The 20,021-nt window shown below is 49.6% G+C and overlaps 1 protein-coding gene across 1 annotated transcript in view; it reads left to right on the plus strand.

The window, feature by feature from the left end:
• LOC115311528 (beta-1,4-N-acetylgalactosaminyltransferase bre-4) overlaps nucleotides 1-20,021 on the plus strand; it is a 43,098-nt gene that overhangs the window by 4,208 nt on the left and 18,869 nt on the right. The window contains exons 2-5 of the mRNA XM_040504203.2: nucleotides 6,784-7,016; nucleotides 8,358-8,539; nucleotides 10,215-10,220; nucleotides 17,746-17,868. Coding sequence (XP_040360137.2) covers nucleotides 6,784-7,016; nucleotides 8,358-8,539; nucleotides 10,215-10,220; nucleotides 17,746-17,868 — 544 coding nt within the window. The remainder of the gene's footprint in view (nucleotides 1-6,783; nucleotides 7,017-8,357; nucleotides 8,540-10,214; nucleotides 10,221-17,745; nucleotides 17,869-20,021) is intronic.

Genomic DNA, 20,021 nt, shown 5'->3' on the forward strand with positions numbered 1-20,021 from the left:
GAAAACGCCGTAACTGGCTTGGATTCTACTGTCAACGGTACTTGCCAGTAGCCTTTAACTAGGTCAAACTTGGAGAAGTATCTCTTCTTCCCCACTTCCGCAAACACATCATCTGTGCGGGGCATGGGTTCAGCGTCCCCTACCAAGATGTTGTTGATGCGACGAAAGTAGACGCATATGCGGAAGGTGTTGTCTGGCTTCCGCACCAGAATAAGTGGAGACCTGTATGGGGATTTTGACTTTTCAATGATTCCTCCCCGCAGCGTCTCCTGCACTTCCTTTTCGATCGTATTCCTCATGGCTAGGGGCACGGGATGCTGCGGTGTTTGGAGCGGCACTTCGCTTGTGAGTGGAAGTTGGCAATCAAGGATGTTTGTCTCCCCGGGCAGGTCTGAAAATACATCAGCGTACCCCTTCAAAAGGGCCCTTAGCTCATCTTTTTCTTCTTTTGAGAGGTCTTGGCTAAGCATTACATCCTTGGCTCCTTGTGTCTTTTGAAGCGAAGGGGCTGATAGTAAGCTGTCCTTTTCGTCTTCTGCGGCGAAAATGGCCAATGTCTGGGGTTGAGGCTGTTCTTGCTTTCCCCGCTCTTCGTACCGCTTGAGTAGGTTGATATGGAAGAGCTTTTGCGCGTGTCCCAAATCGATGATGTAGTCGTAAACTTCCTTAGTGCCGACAACCGGAAATGGACCTTTCCAAGCCATGAGCCGCTTGTTTTGGGTGGTCGGCAGCAAAAGCAGTGCTCGGTCACCAACTCGCAGTTGACGGTTTTGGGACTTTTTGTTAAAATATTTCTTTTGGACCTGTTGCGCCTCTGCAAGATTCTTGTGGGCCAGCTCCATCGTCTCTTCAAGGTGATCTCTTTAGTCTTACACATACACGTAGGTAGTCTTGACCTCTTCGGTGAGAGTGTCGTTTGTCCACAGCTCCTTCTGGACGGCCATAGGGCCTCGAATGTGCCTTCCGTATAAAAAGCGGAAAACTCAGACTACGCTGCGGTACCTCTCTGTAGGCGAACAAGAGGGAAGTGATATAGCGATCCCACTGTCGTGGCTTTTCTTGTCACATCTTTCGAAGCATTGTCTTCAGCGTCACGTTAAACTTCTCCACCATCCCATTGCACATGGGATGATACGGCGTGGTGGTTAGCTGTTGTATGGACAAGAGGCAGGCTACCTCTTTCATCAAGGCTGAAGTAAACGTTGGAGCCTGGTCGCTAAGTATTTCCCGTGGTACTCCAACGCGCGAGAACATCTGGATCAAACCCTCGGCCACGGTTTTGGGGTCCATCGATGGAAGCGCCACTGCATCGGGATATCTTGTAGCACAGTCGACCATGGTCAAAATGAAGCGGTTTCCCGTGTGTGATGAGGGCGAGAAAGGTCCGATTAGGTCGATTGCGACGCGCTCGAATGGCGTTTCGATTATAGGCATCTTCCCAAGCGGAGCCTTTGCTATCTTCCCCTTGGGGGTCACTCTCTGGCACCTGTCACAAGAATTTACAAATCACATGATTTGTGCTTGCACTCCTGGCCAAAATAAAGCTTCCAGGACGCGATCTGTCGTCTTCTTGATACCCTGGTGGCCTGACATTGTTCCTTCATGAGCCACTTTCAGGATGTAGGGTCGCAGGTCTTGCGGTTGAACGATTGGTTGAACGATTGGTTGAAACGATTTTCGAGATGTAAGGACATACCGGCGAAACAAAACCCCTTTCGATAAGTAAAACTCGGATGTATGGCCCCCATTCGCAGTCTGTCTCTGCCCGACTTTGTTGAAGCATATTGCTAAAGTAGGGTCGAGTTTTTGACGCTGACTCAGATCGTCTCTTGAAACCTCCCTTCCCGCCGGTGCTATCCCAAGTAGCACGGATTTTGGCCAAGCAATGGCCAATGTCTGGCGATGGTCTTTTGACCAGTGGCAAGAGAGTGGCCATTCATTGGCCAATGCTTGGCCGATGGCCAGTGGCTATTGGCCAATGGCCAGATAAAGGCCAGTCACCGGCCAGTCTCTGGCCAATGTCTGGCCACTTGGCCAAGGACCATTGCCAGCCATTGGCCGATGACTGGCCAACTCTGTGCTGCTTGGGATGCTAGGCACAACTCTTTCCTTGCTGGTGGCCACTCGATCGGTTGGAACATTGTTTTCTTCGAGCTGCGTGCACCCAGTCTCAGTCTGCCAAGTAAAATCTGGTTCTCCTGGTAGTAAGCATCCTGGTATATTTCCAAGTACTACATCGTACAGTGGATTGTCCATTACCTTGGCTCGGACTGTGCCGCTGTAGTATAGACATGAGACCTGCATTTTAGCTTCTGGTAATGTCTGACATGATCCGTTGACAAGGTATATTGGACCTTCTGTGCCAGTGAACGCTTCAGAAGGCGCTGATTGCCGTCTGACTACCACAGTATTGCTACCAGTGTCTTTGAGGACTACAACTGATTCTCCGTTCAACGTGCCTTCAGAGATTGGCATATCAGCCTTAACCATGCCGACAACTTCCAGACGGTCTTGAACGACATTGACCATTCGTGATTGGACTTCCCGGGTGTTGGAGCGCCCTTGCGTACGCTGCTCTGCCTTAGGGCCAGTAGTAGGCTGTGGTGCAAGGAAACACAACGCTTGAGGGTTCGGCTGGTTTTTCTCAGGACAGGTTTTTGCATGGTGCCCCTCCTTTTTACATATGCAGCAAAATTTGAGGTTTCCCATTCGGGATCGACATTCCGCTGACTTGTGTCCGGTTGTGTTACACACCAAGCAACGAGGCTTCTCCAAAGCGGAGGTATTGTCCTTTCTCTTTTGCCCAAGCTCTCCAGATGCGATGGTTTCTTTTCCCATCCAGTTGACGTTTGATTGATGTTGGGCATCGAGATAGTTGTCCGAGTTCTTAACTAGTTCAACTAGGCTTGTGCAGTTCCGCTCCTTAAGAAAGACCGCCAATTTAGGGTGACAGTTACCAAGAAACTGTTTAGAGACAACCAGGTCCCGCACGGCCTGGTACGTTTTGGGAGTTTCTATCATCGTAATTCAGTCATCAAAATACCCTTCTAGACGGGCTGTTAACTGGCCTCCGGTCTCTCCATCTTGTGGTTTGCAGCAGCGGAACTTTTCTCTGTAGTCCTCGGGTGTAAACCGAAACCGCTGAAGTAGGACACGCTTTGTGCACTCGTAATCTAGCGACTCCAATGGAGAAAGTCGTCCTCCGAAAACGCGTAGTGCTTCCCCTACGAGGCACATGCTGAGGGCTGTAGCCCGCTTCTCCTGTGGCCAACCCTGTCCGACAGCTATGCGCTCGAACCTATGTAGGTAAGCATCTAGATCGTCCCGTTTTTCATCGAAAACTGGGATGAGCTTGTGGGGACTAATAACGGCTGCAGTTACTGCTGAGACGCATCCTTCGCCTGACGATCCTGAGTTAACTGCTTCCACATTACTTTGTTGCCTTTCCAGGAGCTGCAACTTTAGTTGGAGAGTTTGTTGTTCAAGCGCTAAGCGCTCTCGTTCGCATTGAGCCAGCGCGCGCTCCGCGTCAAGCCGCTCTTTCGTTGTTTCCCTCTCCGCAAGCTTTTCGTTGCGTTCACGTTCCCGCTCCACGTCAACCCACTTGCGTAGATCATCTCCGCTCAGACCGAGTAGTTCGCCCATCGACATTACTTCTCTCGTATCCATTTTTTTCTTTAGGTTACACAAAAGCAGAACACGACTTGCCTCATCCTGTCGCGGACGCCAATATGAGGAGGTTCGATATTTTGAGGTTAATGCCTAATTCAATACATTAAATTATTGACGAGGCAAGTACTGGTTTTAAGCAAGCTTTAGTAGTTTCGTTGAAAAACAGTAGCGATACAAATCTAAAGAAAATCATGAAATACGTTACGGGATACACAATTCGCTTAGGGTAGTCATAAAACAACTAGTTAATGAGCCACTGAACAATAAATGCGAGTCTCAAGTCAAAAAGGTTTTTGGAGGTCCGAGTGAAACACTTCACTTACCTGACAACAACGCTGGTGACGTTGTGGCAACGATGTGGTGATGTGGGGTTCTGGCAACGAAGTGGCGATGTGGCATTCTGGCAACGAAGTTGCGATGTCTTCCATGGTCGGTGCAGCCGCCGCTGTGAGTCGTCCGGGACAACGGAGCATCGTCTTCACGATACGGCCGGGTGTCCCTCGCAGTTGCGCCCAGTTGTTTCTGTTTGCGTCGACGGCTCCCAGGAAGACAACCCCCAGTTAGCTGTCGTCCTCGTTGTTCCAGTCACCTCTTCTTTTTTATGTATGTTGTCTCGCGCTTCTTTTCTTTCCGAATCCCGTCTTCTTCTTTCTTGCACCTCGTTGAAATGTCTGATCACAGTTCACCACAATCTCCTTGTATCTACTGTTTACACCGAGACTGCTTACCAACCTTCAAAATTAAGTCTTTTGAGGCCTGCACTCACTTCTTATCACAAGTACCGGGCCAGCATTTGGTCTACGGGCCGGTTTCCTCTAAAAGAGCCGACGACAAGCAGAAACGTTTAAAAGAGCAGACGACAGCTCGAACGATCAGGCGGCCATTTGAACGTGAAGACGCACTGAACGTAGTCCGCAGGTGGTCCGTACAACTGGACGGTTTTCAGGCGTTCATGTTGGAACAAAACAAATAAGTCTGATGACCACAAGCATCCGTGAATTCCACCCAAAGTGATTCCCGCCCAAGCAAGCGTGGTCCGACGGCGTCTGGTTTTCCCTTTTCACAGCACATTTCCACGTTCTGGGACGAACAAAGCACATGAAAACTGACCTTCAAACCTTTCTCGACCCTTTTGGTACAGCCCTAGTCGTGGTGTTTTGACGAGAAGGCAGGTCTTTTTATGATTCCTTTCAAAACAACACCGTAATACACGTCTGACATGGGGACTTCCGCCCACAGCTCCGGACCGGAAGTGCGCCCGACGCGCCACCACCGCGCCATGACGTAACAGAGATGAGTTCGTGTGTACTGGCCCTTGGGAAGGGTGACCAACGGTCCCCACAAGGTGTACCCATTGTCTTTTAAGCAGAACATCCCAGCAAACCTTGTCGAATGAGAAAACATGCGCGTGTCTTCCACGTCAGCTTCAGTTAACCAAATGATTCCCGGTATTACCACCATCGTCATGAACGCATGTAAAATAGTCAAGTGGGTTTGAAACGTTTCTATGTGCCAGTGAACACCGATACTTCGGACAATTAAAAAGAACATGCGTCTTATTTATTTGTTAAAAAAATGAAAGCCGCTTACAACTCCCTGTAACGCCGAATTAGAGCGCAGCTCTTGAGGAGGAGGAGGGAAGGGCACTGGGGGGGGGGGGGGTTAAACTAACCAGGGGGGGGTCACGTTACCTTGGGGGTCACGTGACCCCCAATGCCGATGATGTCATCACTGACGTCACTGATGACGTCATCAGTGACGATGACGATGCGGGTACCGATGACGTCATTAGTGACGTCACTGATGACTTCACCAGTGATGATGACGATGACGATGCGAATGTAGGTGACGTCATCAGTGACGTCGCTGATGACGTCATCAGTGATGATGACGATGACGATGCGGATGCCGGTGACGACATCAGTGACGTCACTGATGACGTCATCAGTGATGATGACGATGACAATGCGGATTCCGGTGACGTCATCAGTGATGATGACGATGACGATGTGGATGCCGGTGACGTCATCAGTGATGATGACGATGACGATGTGGATGCCGGTGACGTCATCAGTGATGATGACGATGACGATGCGGATGCCGGTGACGTCATCAGTTATGACGATGACGATGTGGATGCCGGTGACGTCATCAGTGATGATGACGATGACGATGTGGATGCCGGTGACGTCATCAGTGATGATGACGATGACGATGTGGATGCCGGTGACGTCATCAGTGACGATGACGTCATCGGGGGTCACGCGACATCGGCGGGGGTCACGTGACCTCGAGGAGGGGGCCACGTGACTTCGGGGGGTCACGTGACCCCCCACGAGGTCACGTGACCTTGGTGGGGGGCTCGCGCGGTGCATTATGGGACATTTCCCATGATGCACCGCGCGGTTACGCCGACGCCGACGGCGACGGCGACGGCGACGCCGACGCCGACGCCGACGCCGACGGCGACGCCGCTCAAGCCGGAAACGGGCCCCTAAGAGCTGCGCTCTAAAATATGTAGTGCCTAGAGCTTGAAGCGCAAAAATGTTCTTTCGGGGAATTCAGAAACCAGCATCAGATGTGTCCTGGCTAGGCCACAAACGGGCTCGAAAGATTGCAGTGGCTGCACACTAGGTGTTTCTGATGCCAGCTTTGATGTCGTGTTGTTGTCTGGTTGGAATTTCGGGGAAGTCGCTTGGCTGCCATGAAGAAAGGTATAAAGAACCGTCAAAATATCGCTAAGCTATGGCTGTATGTCTCAAAGAGGCAGCGATGAAGCAGGTACTGAAAACCTCTTCCTTTCCTATTTTCAATTACGAAGAATACTTGGAGGATTCAGTACCGCTCGATTCTCTCCAATTACAGCTCGGGTATTCAACTAGTCATCTCTCAGAGTGGTTCTATTAATGCCTGACAGATATAACGTTTCTAGTTTGACGTTACAGTACTGTGTCTTTTTAGGCTCTGGCCGCAGCTGTGCCTTCTACTTGGGGATGTTAATTTCAGGACGCTCGGATGTTAACTGCCCACAATTATTGTTAGTTTCCCCTTTCGGCTTCAAAAAATAAAAAGTATTCGATCTTGATTTTTTTTCTCTTCTACACGTTTCAGTTGGCCGCCGAAAGGTCTTACAACAAGCCCCGTCGCTTGAGGATATCGAGAAGAATTTCACGCACATCATGCTGGGGGGCAGGTTCAAGCCGAAGGAGTGCCTGGCCAGGCATCGAGTGGCCATACTCATTCCATACAGGAACCGGGAGGAGCACCTCAGGGTCTTTCTTTATAACATGCACCAGTTTCTGCCCCGGCAGCAGATAGACTATGGCATTTTCGTCATTGAACAAGTGGGTTTGTTGGCCAAATACTTTTGTCTTTGCGCTAGATCATGGTGTCGCTTGGATGTGGCACACGGAAACGCAGGTGTAATAGAAGCAGATTTAATTACACTAGGCTAATACAAAAATTGAATTTGAGAAAAAAATTTTCAAGCAATAATGCTTCAGGAATGCAAGCCTCTCATCCGGGTTAATAGAAAATAATTGAGATCAATTTGCGTGAAGATTATGTCATAATTTCCATATTGTGGAACATATACAATTCACCAAATCAACAAACCTATAACAGAGATATATTTATTTTCATTTTGGTACTGGATCAGTTCTACAGCTCCCTAACGGCTACGAACAAGCTTTTAGGCGAACAGAACCAAATCCGGTATCAGTACAAACTCGCATGCGAAATCATAACCTTCCTCACCCCCGCCTCCCGCCCCCCGCCTCCCCCCCCCCCCCCCCCTTCCCCGAGAAAGAAAAAGAAGGAGTCTTAACCCAAAGTTATTGCCTTTCCCGCAGACAGATATCCTCTGAGAACACAGTTCACTTCCGTCTCTGAACTATCCTTCGTAAAACGGGCCGGCCTCCGCGTAAAACGGGGAGGACGGCCCGTTCTTTTTGAAGGATTCTTAGCAGAACGGTGAAAATCGTATTTAAGGCAATCCCTAGCGTTACCCGATTTTTTTTATTGTATTAAATGTTTGGCAAAAGCAAATTTCTTTTTTTTTTTTACTACGTATTGTTTTGAATGCATTAGGGTTACTGTGGAGCACAGCAGAAGTCCACTCATGGTAATCTTACCATTTTTTCCGACACAGCAATAATTTTTAATGTAAATTAAATTACTTTTTATCCAAAATAATTTGTAATGATAAAAAAGTTCACTCGAGCCAACAAAAAAACTAAACCTAAGACAGGGGCACTGTTAAAGAATGGAATAATGACCACGCGGAGTCTGAGCTTACAGATTTATTTTATGTTCATATTAGTTTCCTCGAAACGATACTTGCTGTGTTCTGGCCAATGTTGAGGAAAACGTTGTTTCTTATCTTGGGTGGCGGCGTTACTTTATCAGTGTACTTCTTGTGAATGAACAGGAACAAGAAAAAAAAAAAAAAAAAAGGGGAGGGGGGGGGGGGGGGGGGGCGCGCTTGACTCTTAGACAGTTCAAAATTTAAATCTCAGAAATACGGGAGAGCAGCATTCAAGTTTCCCCCTCCCACCCCCCGCATCTCCAGAATAGTTTCGACGCTTCTGAGCTCAGCGCTTTAAAAAATGTCATTCAACATTAAACTGATTGAATAAATCAACACATGAAGTGGATGGTGTTAGTGACTGCATCCTTGTTTGCAGGAGGGGAATGGAAAATTCAACCGAGCTAAACTGTTGAACGTCGGGTACCTAGAAACACAGGGATTGTACGACTGCTACATTTTGCATGATGTGGATCTCATCCCGGAGGATGACCGCAACCTCTACACTTGTCCCGAGCAGCCCAGGCACATGTCCGTGGCCATGAGCACTATGAATTACAAGTAAGCTACCATTATAACTTTTTAGACATAAAGAGTTGTCGCGGCCACATTTTACACCAAGTAATGTTTTTACAGATATATTGCTGTTAAAACACACCAGAACAAAAAACAGTGCTTTTTAAGGTATGGTTCTGTAGAAAAAGAAGTGCATGTGTTAAAAGTCATCTTATTCATGTACACATTTTTTTTTTTTTTCAAAATTCACAATCACAAAGGATTGATTTCAGATTGCATAAAAATGCAGAGCTATGGTTGGCTATATTCAATTACTTGCCTAAACTGGAACTTTCTTTAAGCCTTCTATATAAGCTATCTCCTTTTTTTTTTTAATTACTATTGCAATTTTGCTCATTTGAAAGTCTGTGTGAGCAGCCGGGGGTAGAAAAACTTGTATTACTGTTTCGTCAACCAACAAGACATGGAGAGAATCTTTGTTTCTCAGTTGTAGCATTAAGAAATAATTATACTTTTTCTTAAATATTATTTGGAGCTATATACAGTTTTATATATTTTATGTATTAATACTACTCGTCCTTGTTCACAATCGTCGTAAGAAGGGTAAAGCATGAATACTGTGGCCTTGGTTTTTAGAGGGTACATTTTTGGTCTTTCGTATCATATCAGACAATGGTTCGTAAATAAAATTCCCACATTCGTTTCTTTATGTTAGTAATATTGTCACGAAAAATAGGTGAAGAGGAGAAAATAAACTGGACAAAATAAACGTTTAATGGGGCGAATTTTTGCCCAAATTGAAGGGGAATAATAGCACGTCGGAGGCGTCTTGTGTCCTCGATAAACAAGGTCGAGCGCAAGCGATAACTGATTGTATAAGGCCACGCGAAGCTCCTCTTATAGCAATCACCTTTCTAGAACATTCTGTATTCTAGCATTCTGTGCTAGAACTTTCTGTTCTAGAACTAACCATGACCTCGAATTTTCTGGAAGCATCGTTTTAGGGTAAATAGAAACATCTGCCGGTCCCAGGATTCAAACACGAGACCTCTGCGTGACAGTCGGGCGGAGGTGCGCACTGGGCTACCGCTAAGCACGTGGCATTACTCCCCTCTCCAATGCGCTCTACAGCAAAACAAAGAACCCGAATGGCAGACTACACACATTTGTAAAACACAGTTCTCACAAGCGTAGCGTGGGCACACAGTTCAGAGTCCTATCGGGGGTAGTATGGCTTCAGGCGCACGACGTGGACGACTTCAGGTCGTGGTGGGCGGCGTGATGATGTTCTAGTTCCGTCGGGCATCACCTCGTAGTTCAGGTCTCCAAGTCGACGAAGTACCTTGTAGGGTCCGAAATACCGTTTCAGAGGTTTCTCGCTGAGACCACGGCGCCGAACCGGTGTCCAGACCCACACCCTGTCTCCAGGCTGGAAGTGGACGTCCCGAAGATGAAGGTTGTAGCGGCCAGTGTCGACACGTTGTTGGGCTTTAATCCGGAGCCGGGTGAGCTGACGGACTTTTTCTGCCCGTTTTGAAACCACCTTGGCGTCGTCGCTTCAGTCGACTGCCGGTTCGTGGGGTAACATCGCGTCCAGCATTGTCGTTACTTTGCGGCCATGAACAAGTTGAAAGGGTGTCAGCCCGGTGGTCTCTTGCATGGCCGTGTTGTGGGCAAATGTGACGTACGGCAACACCTTGTCCCATGTCTTGTGCTCCAGGTCGACGTACATGAAGATCCTGTCGGCGATGGTCTTGTTGAATCTCTCCGTCAGTCCGTTGGTCTCCGGTACGCCGTGGTGCGACGATGGCTGGTGTGGCTGAGACGAAGGATCTCTTGCGTGAACTGGGCCATGAACGATGATCTACGGTCTGATCAGAACTTTGGAAGCGCCGTGCCGGAGGACGATAAACTCGATGAAAAACTCGGCGACTTTCACAGCTGTCCCTGGTCGGGATTTAGTTTGGGTGTATACCGCGTGAGATAATCTGTGGCGACGATTATTCCGCAGTTTCCCGACGTTGACGGCGGAAAAAGGCCAAGTAGATTCATTTCGATCTGCTGGAAGGGTGCAGTTGGCAGAAGAATAGACTGCAGAAGGCCGGACGGCCTCGTCGGAGGTTTCTTGCGCGGCATGGTACTCCCGCGCTCTTCCAGATGCTCGATTTGTTCGCGCAGCTGAGGATCGTCTCGTGGACGTCCTGCCATGTCGTTGGTGTTCACTGCGCCTATGAAGCACTCGTCGTCATCGTCTTCGCTGCTGCCGGATGGTGTTTCGACGGGGGCTCTGGACAGGCAGTCGGCGTCGCTGTACTTGCGGCCTGACTTGTAGACCACAGTCGGGTTGAACTCTTGTAGTTGGAGACTCCATCGAGCGAGGCGTCCTGGCGGGTTTTTGAGGTTTGCGAGCCAGCAGAGCGAGTGGTGGTCCGTGACTACTCAGAACCGGCTCCCGTACAAGTACGAACGAAACTTCGTGATTGCCCAGACGACCGCAAGACATTTTTTTCCGTCGTGGAGTAATTTTTCTCCGATTTGGACAGCGTCCGACTTGCGTAGGCGATGACTCGCTCGGTGCCTTCTTGCACTTGAACCAGTACCGCTCCAAATCCGACATTACTAGAGTCCGTGTGAATCTCGGTTTCCGCATCCTGATCAAATTGTCCAAGAACAGAAGGAGTCGTGAGTCTTCGCTTCAGCTCGTCGAATGCCTCCTCTGCTCCTCGGCCCATTCGAACTTCTCGGCGTCCTTCGTGAGGTTTGTGAGCGGTACGGAAATCCTTGCGAAATCCCGAACGAAGCGTCAATAGTAGGCCCATATTTCAAGAAACCTCCACACGGCATTCTTGTCTGCCGGCGCTGGAAATGCTGCGACGGCGGTAGTTTTCTTTGGGTCTGGGCGAACGCCTTCGTTACTAACCACGTGACCTAAGAACTTCAGTTTGTCATAAGCGAACCGACACTTCGACGGCTTGGGTAAGTCGTGCGGTCCGTATGGCTTGGAGAACAGCTCGAGCTCGTCGCAAGTGCTTGTTGAAATCGCCGGAAAACACAACGAAGATGTCAATGTAGGCGAGACAGCTCTGCCACTTCAGTCCTGCCAGTACGATGTCCATGACACGGTGGAAAGTTGCTGGCGCCGTGCTTATCCCGAAGAGCATCACCTTGAACTCGTAAAGTTCATCCGGCGTGAAGAAAGCTGTCTTCTCTCGGTCCCGTTCGTCGACTTCGATCTGCCAGTAGCCACTCTTCAGGTCTATCGATGAAAATTATCGAGAGTGGCGCAGCCGGTCTAACGTGTCGTCAATGCGGGGGAGTGGATAGACCTCTTTCTTCGTCGCCGCGTTCAGCTGCCGGTAGTCCACGCAGAACCTAAGCGTTCCGTCCTTCTTCTTAACCAGTAGGACTGGAGAGGCCCATGGACTGCTTGAAGGTTGGATTATGTCGTCGTTTAGCATCTCTTGAAGTTTCTCCTGGATCACCTCCCTTTCTTTAACGGAGACTCTGTACAGCGATCGATGCACAGGGCGCGCGTCACCCTCGGTAACGATGAGGTGCTTCGCAACGGCTGTTTGGCGCACCTTCGATGTCGTCGCAAAGCAGCGATAAGGTTAGTCAGTTGCCGTCGTTTCGGGCCCGGAAGCTCAAGGCCAATATCGAGCTGCGCTGGCGACATACTGTCTTGCTGAGGTGGCGAGGATTCGTCAGTAATCGCGGAGGAGGTTTCAACGGAGTTTCGGAGTTCCTCGACGTGGCTCACGGCTGCACCTTTCTTCAAGTGTTGTGTTTTATTTCGGAAGTTCGTAAAGAGGTCCACAGCGCGGCCATCCTGAAGTTCAGCTACTGCTCTTGCGACGCTTATTCCTCTTCCTAGAAGCAACTGGAGGCCTCCTTCGAGCAGAACTTCGCCGCAGAAAGCTTCGGTGATCCCGACCGTTACGAAAACGCTCGACCGCGGCGGTAAGTTCACGTGGCTTGCGAAGACTCGGACCGCGGATGACATCGTTTTGCGTTCCTCCGGTGGTGGAACAGGTTTTCGTAGCGTCAACCGGTTTGCTCCGAGTTTGATGACGGCGCCATACTCGCAGAGAAAGTCCATTCTGAGGATAACGTCCTTCGCACAGTCTTGCAACACGACGAACTTCGCAGGACACGTCTCACCGTGGATCTCGACGCGAGCACTGCATATCCCGACTGGTGTGATGAAGTGCCCACCGGCGGTGTGTATTTGAGGGCCTTCCCACGGCGTTGTCACTTTTCGCAAGCGGCGAGAGAGCCTCCCACTCAAGACTGAGTAGCCTGCTCCGGTGTCCACGACTGCCGATGCGTCGTGGCCGTCGATAATAACGTTTAGGTTGTTGGACACCGATGCAAGGGCGTCGTTGTGATGCGTAGCGTGGGTAGAGTGGGAGCGCTCCGTTGTTCGTGGAGGCTCTTTGCGTCGTTCGTCAACGGCAACTTCACCTCCGGGAGTTGCCGCGCCTAGTTTTCCCGGCGAGACAAGGGCGACAGGCTCTCACGACGGGGTCGGTGCATCGGCGAAGCTGAACGTCGTGGCGGCGGAGACCGGGACCCGCGGCGAGGTGCATGTGGGGGCGACTGAGGTAGTCGAAGGAACTCTTGGATCTCCCGCGGTCGCTCACCGTAGCGTGGGCGTGGGTCGTTCGGGTGCAAGACGCACAGCTTTTTTTGCCGGTAGGGGCAACGGGGGTAGATATGGTCGGCTTCCCCGCAGTAGTAGAACAACGGGCGTCGATCGGCCGTCCTCCACACGTCGGTCTCCCTTGGCGCAGCTTGTTCTGGGCGGACTTACTCCCGATTTTCCTGGCGTCGGGAAGACAGCGGTGCTGGAGGTTCATGTCGGTGAGGCGCCATGTACGGACGCGGGGCTGGTGGTGGTCATCGGATCATTGCGGCGTAGCTTAGAGCGAGCGCCTTCGCTGCTGCAATGGTGGCAGGAGCGTCCGGTTGGATTGCCCGCTGAACTTCTTCGCGGACAGCTATGGCTATTGACAGCGAAGCCGGCTGATTGGTTGCAGGCACGAACTTCCTGAGCTCTTCTCGGACGCCGTCGCGAATGATCTCGCGAATTCCAGTCAGGCTGGAGCCATGGTCGAATCCCGATGGCGAGGGGGCAACTACGCCGGGGTGCCGCTGGTAGTGTGTTGTCCTTGCAAGAATGGCACGCTCCATGTTCTTCACCTCGGTGACGAATTCTTGAACGGTCGTCGGTGGGTTGCATACGATTCCAACGAATATGTCGTTTTTCACGCCACGCATAAGAATACGCAGCTTCTTTTCCTGGTGGCCTGAGGGTCGGCGCGGGAGCTGAGGCGAAGGACGTCTTCTACAAAGCTGGTGACGCTCTCATTGGAGCCCTGGGTCCTCGATTGCAGATATTCGGCCTTTTTCTTCGGTGCTGGCTGGCGAACGTACTACGCGTGAGCTCGGTCTTGCAAAGGTCCGATGGAGTCAGAGAAGTTTCGTGGTTTTCGAACCAGCGCTTTGCAGTTCCCTTAAGTGAGAAATAGAGGTTGTGCAGGCGCTGCTCGTCGGTTCACATATTGTGGCGGGTAACGGGATCGTACTATCGTACTGGTCGATCTAGTCTTCGACGTCTTCGTACTGTTCGCCGTAGAACGGAGCAGCCGTCCGTGGTGGGACGGGCAGGTAAACAAGGGCGGCTGCAGTCGGGGTCTGCGACGACTGGTTGTCCATCTTCGGTCTCATTGGCTGCTTGGTCTTGATTGGCAGAAGTCCGTATTCCGGGTGCAGGCCTTGGGTGCGCCGACTCAATCCGGTCTCGGTAGTGTCTTCGTTGGGTCTTCGTGGGCTTGGTGTCGGACTTGCACTGCGGGCCCTCGGAGGGGTACGCTGCAGGGGCATGCGTTACCCCGCACATCCACTAAAATGTCACGAATGACGAGGCGACGAAACAAAGAATGGCTGAGGAAACTGAAACATATAATGGGGCAAACTTGTGCCCAAAACAAAACGGAAACAGAAGATAACAACAGAGCATCGCGGGCGTCGAAGTCGGCGTAACAGCAGGATTGAACGCTGAAGCGAGACTGACCCCGGCTCGCCACGCGGAGCCTCTTTTGTACACACGTGGGCTTCTGGAACTATCGGCGTCGCGCCGCGGCCGCTCTGCCTACTTGGCAAGCTTCGCGCGCGGCGATATGAAGTGTTCACTAGAGGACATAGGCGTGGGCGCGATTGCTGAGCGTGTGCTGACGGCGAGTCCGCAGTTCTTTTCCAACGTGCATTCCCCACCATAAAGATTGCCTATCTTGGCATGCTAATAATGTTAGCTCCATTCTGAGCTTTTACGCTCTAAACAGCGCAGCTCAGTTTTGAGCAGCGCTCTCTGCGCGCAAAATAGAATATTTGTGGCTCGCATTTAGAACGTATATCCCCATTGCACTTCACCACTACTGTTTTTTATACTCCGTTCCATTGCAAGGGCCAGCATAGCAGAGGCTAGAAGAGCGACCTCCGAGTTTTCAGTGTCCCTGCCAAGTATGCGCTCTCGTGCAGTGCGAGCATCGTTCAGGGGAACAAGCATTTGCAAGTAGCTTCGGCTAGAGCCACTAAATGAGCTGCGCTTAGAGTTTCGACACTCTGTTCCCCCACATTGTTGTGGGCGCCACAATTTTGCTGCTTGTGCAGAGCAGACGCAACTGCCGATCGTGGGGAAAACTGTGGGTAAAAAAATGAAAGACGTTTATAACTTCCTGTAACGCCGATTTAGAGCGCAGGTCTTGAGGAGGAGGAGGGGAGGGTACTGAGAGAAGGGTATGATCCTCCTCCTCATCCGTACCCTCTCCTCCTCTCCTCCTCCTACTTTCAGGCGCGAAACGCGCGTCGTCAAGCGACATTTCGGCGCAGTGCCGACGTGTCGGCACGGTGACGTTTCGGCATTGTGACGCCACTCACACCAAACCGTGACGCGCCGAAACGTAACGCGACGTTTCGGCGCGGTGCATTATGCGCCGTAGGCGTCGCCGTCGTCGTAACCGCGCGGTGCATTATGGGACGTTTCTTATAATGCACCGCGCGGTTAAGACGACGGCGACGCCGACGCATGTAACACACAAATAAGTCCTACTTTTGCGTTATTACATAGATATGCAGCTTTCTCTTGCTTGTGCCACGTTTTCATCAAATTATTTTTTTACTCTTAAATTAGCGATCCTGTTTACAGATCGCTCACATATTTGTTAACTTGTTTTCCTTTCTCAAATTCTGCACGCGTTGTCCCAATACCAGTTCTCTCAAAATCTTTATTTTTAAAATTCGAGATAGTTGTCGATTTTCCGGGGGATTCCGACCCTCAACACCCGAAGACACGTAAGAACAAACCACCAAGCCTCAGTCCTCCGCTGGGGCGTGCCAGATGCCCGCCGTAGGTTTGGCACGTAAAACCCCCAAATTTGACTTTGAAGCACAAACATGCACTCACCCTGTGCTTTTTGCTCACTTTTGTTTTACCCCATTTTGCAGCTCAATTTTTTTGTTTTTTTGCAGCGGTGCTGTTAAGGGCTAGTTACTCGAGGATCGTGTCCGTCCCCAAATAAATGTGGACACAACACTCTGGTTTCCGCCGTCGCTCATAGATAGAATAGAATTAGAATAGAATAGAATAGTTTATTTCGGACAAACATATGTGTCATAGGAGTCAACAGAGACAGCATACAATAATTTAGCTACAAGATTGAAATAAACATAGGCATCAGTAAACCATTCTAATCAATACATTCCATATAAACATAAGCAATCCGTCATAATAAAAATTTTAAAAAAATCATGAAACTGCAACCAGAGAAAACTTTTTGCCAATAACATCGTCATTATCAACAAAATCATCCAACGCACGTCTGATATTAACACATCACAACAATTCATAACACCATGAAAGAAGGACATATTAAAGGCACTATATTTGCAATAAGAACACGTAAAAGCCACATTACATAATCTAAGGTAGGCGATCAGCTTCAAGGAAATATGCTCTAACTTTTTCCTGAACCGGTGGATTGTTCTACACTGCTGTGCTATTTGCACAATGCTTGGGTGTTTATTTAGTAGGTTAGGAATTCGGTAATCTAGGTTTTGAGTTCCATAGTTAGTTCTAAGATTCGGTTTTCTATAATTGGTACGCCTAAGATCGTATTCCGCAGGTTTATGAAGATAAGTATCGAGGAAATGTGCCTCGTCATGCTTGATCTGATCAAAAATTACGATTGCCAATTTATGAGAGAGGACATGTTGTATTGGTAGTAACTTATATTTTTCAAATAAGGATGCTGTATGTTCGATGTAGCCTAAATTGTCAATAATTCTTACAGCCTTCTTTTGTAAAAGGAATATTTTCTCAGTGTTCGTTTTCGTTGTTGTGCCCCACACTAAAAGACAATAATGTAACCGAGAATATACAAGAGCGTAGTAAAGGTTTAGTTTGAGCCAGTTTGGTAGTAATTCCCTTAGCTTGCGCAGCAATCCAATTGAACGTGAGATGTTACATTTTAAGTTATTTACATGATTAGTCCAACCTAAAAACTCCTCAAACCATACTCCAAGAAATTTGTGTGCCCTAGTAGACTATATTGTTGAATTTAGAAAGTGGATATGTGGTTTATAGTGTAATGGTTTGTTCTTTGATCTAAATATTACATATTTTGTTTTCTTTGTGCTTAATTCTAGCTGATTTGACTCTAACCATACAGATAGTTCATCAAGCCAGCTATTTGCAGTTTTTTCATGCTCTTGCAGATTATCTCCGGAAAAGAACACGTTAGTATCATCAGCATACAATATAATATAGGGAGTAAGCGGCAGGTTAACAATATCATTTATATATATTAGAAATAACAAAGGTCCAAGGATGGAACCTTGTGGAACACTGTACTGTATGCGGGAAATCTGCGATCTAAAACATGACAGTAGCTGTCCAGATTGTTGTGTTTGCCGGTTGTCTGGTTGCGCCGTCGCTCATAGATCGCGGCAACCTTTCCAGCCTTTCCACTGTGGCTTTTCGACTTGCGGCCGGCCATTACTTCATTCCCACCATAGTACAGCTTCGCTGGTCTTCCTTTTTCACCAGAATAAAAAGACTGAAAGATTTTTTTTTCCTAACGTGAATTCTGTGCAGTGTGTTTTTAGTTGATCACCAGGCACGTCTATACAGCTCTCTGGGCCCATTGTAACGCTTAACTCGCTCTTCCTTTCCGCACTTTTTATTCTTGCAGGCTTCCATACACACAGTATTTTGGCGGAGTTAGCGCCCTGAACAAGAAACACATGGAACTCGTGAATGGCTTCTCTAATCAGTACTGGGGATGGGGTGCCGAAGACGACGACATGTATTACAGGTGAGCATGCACTAGAGGGTGTCATTTTTCTGCTCCAGAAAAGAAAATGAGCTGCCATTAAAATTGAAATTATTGAAATCTTTGAAAAGCCGTCATCGATGCTAATAGTGTCTAAGTCAGCTTAAGAAAGAAGGGCGCGGCTTGTGATGTTCACGCTTTATGCTTCATGACTCGATCTTCGGCGTTCTTATAAGCAAATGCCGGAGCATCATTTGCTGCGGAATGATACCACGATGCTGGGTACTTGCCACTCCTCGCGTTTCTTAAAGGGCAACTAAGGTCAATATTTTCGACTGTTGGATTACGACTGTTTTCAGCTCGGTCAGTGTACCTAAATAACAAGTTGCATTTTTTTTCTCGATATTGTCACGGATGACAAGTGACGAGGTGGTGAATGACCGACTAAACTGAACGTTTAATGGGGCGAACTTGTGCCCGAAAATAAAAGGAAAAAATAATGATAATAACAGATCGCCGCGGGCGTCGAAGGCGGCGAAGCAGCACGATCGAACGCTGAGGCGAAAACTGACTCAACAAGGCCGCGGGCGGCCTGTTATCTAGAGTGCGTCGCTATCTCGAAGATTCGGCGAAAGCGGCTCGAGCGTAGCGTGATCGAGGCGAGAATGAACACTTACTTTCTAGAAAACAAAAGCAGGAATAAAAGATAGAAGTTACGTGCGGTACATGAATAAACGAGAACTTTCTGGAGGTCCGTGACCGAGCGTTGCTTTCTCAGCCCTGCGCGCGGTATTATCCCCCCCTTTAAAAGTGCATCGCCCCGATGCAGCACAAAAACGGAAAACAAAAAACAAAAGGACAGCAGAATTGCTAGCCGGAGTTCACAGTCCACAGTTCACTCGTCGACGAGAGTGGAGAGTCCTATCGTTCGTAATACGGCTTCAGCCGGACGACATGCACCACCTCGGGTCGCAGCTGACGTCTTGCAGAGGGGCGCGTTCCGTCGGGTAGAACTTCGTAGTTCAGATCGCCGAGGCGTCGGATGATCTTGTAGGGCCCAAAGTAGCGCTTCAGGAGTTTTTCGCTGAGACCGCGACGACGAATCGGCGTCCACACCCAAACTCTGTCTCCGGGCTGGAAGTGGACGTCGCGGCGACGAAGATTATACCGGCGAGCGTCGACATGTTGCTGGTCTTGAATTCGTAGTCTGGCTAGCTGGCGGACCTCTTTTGCCCGTTGAGCAACCACCTGGGCGTCATCGCTCCCGTCGTCGACTGACTCGTGCGGCAACATAGAGTCTAGCATAGTCGTCACTGCCCGGCCATACACCAGCTGGAAGGGCGTCACTCCTGTGGTCTCTTGCACTACTGTGTTGTAGGCGAACGTGACGTAGGGCAGCACTTCGTCCTAGGTCTTGTGCTCCACGTCGACGTACATTGAGACCATGTCGGCGATTGTTTTGTTGAGCCGCTCCATCAACCCGTTGGTCTGCGGATGGTATGCCGTTGTTCGACGGTGTTCCGTGTGGCTTAGACGCAGGATATCTTGGGTTAACTGTGGCATGAACGATGACCCTCGGTCTGTTATCAGTACTTCGGGGGCGCCATGCCGGAGGACGATGGCCTCGATGAAGAACTTGCCGACTTCGACAGCAGTCCCCGAAGGAAGGGCTTTCGTCTCGGCGTAACGAGTAAGATAATCGGTGGCGACGATTATCCAGCGGTTCCCCATCGTCGACGGTGGAAAAGGACCCAGCAAATCTATTCCAATTTGCTGGAAGGGCTTGGTTGGCGGCGTAATCGGCTGAAGGAGACCTGCTGGCTTTGACGGTGGTTTCTTGCGTCGCTGGCACTGATGGCACGATCGTGTGTAGAGATGGACGGTCTTCGAAAGCTTTGGCCAGTAGTACTTGTCACGAATCCGAGCAAGGGTCCTGCTGTAGCCGAGATGTCCGGCCGTTGGGTCGTCGTGGCACGCTTAAAAAATTTCTTCTCGGAGGCTGGCGGGTACAACCAGTAGCCAGGGGGTTTCGCTGGTTCCGAAATTTTTTCTGAAGAGCACGCCTCGCCGCAGGACAAAGCTCGGTAGGTCCCGAGAAAAGACCCGTGGGACAGAGCCTCCTCGACCTTCGAGGTTGTCGATCACGGAGCTAAGTTCCGCGTCGTCGCGTTGCAGTGCCCTCATGTCGGTAGCGT

Source organism: Ixodes scapularis, unplaced genomic scaffold (genome assembly GCF_016920785.2).
Source record: "Ixodes scapularis isolate PalLabHiFi unplaced genomic scaffold, ASM1692078v2 PGA_scaffold2__306_contigs__length_199485367, whole genome shotgun sequence".
NCBI lineage: Eukaryota > Metazoa > Arthropoda > Arachnida > Ixodida > Ixodidae > Ixodes > Ixodes scapularis.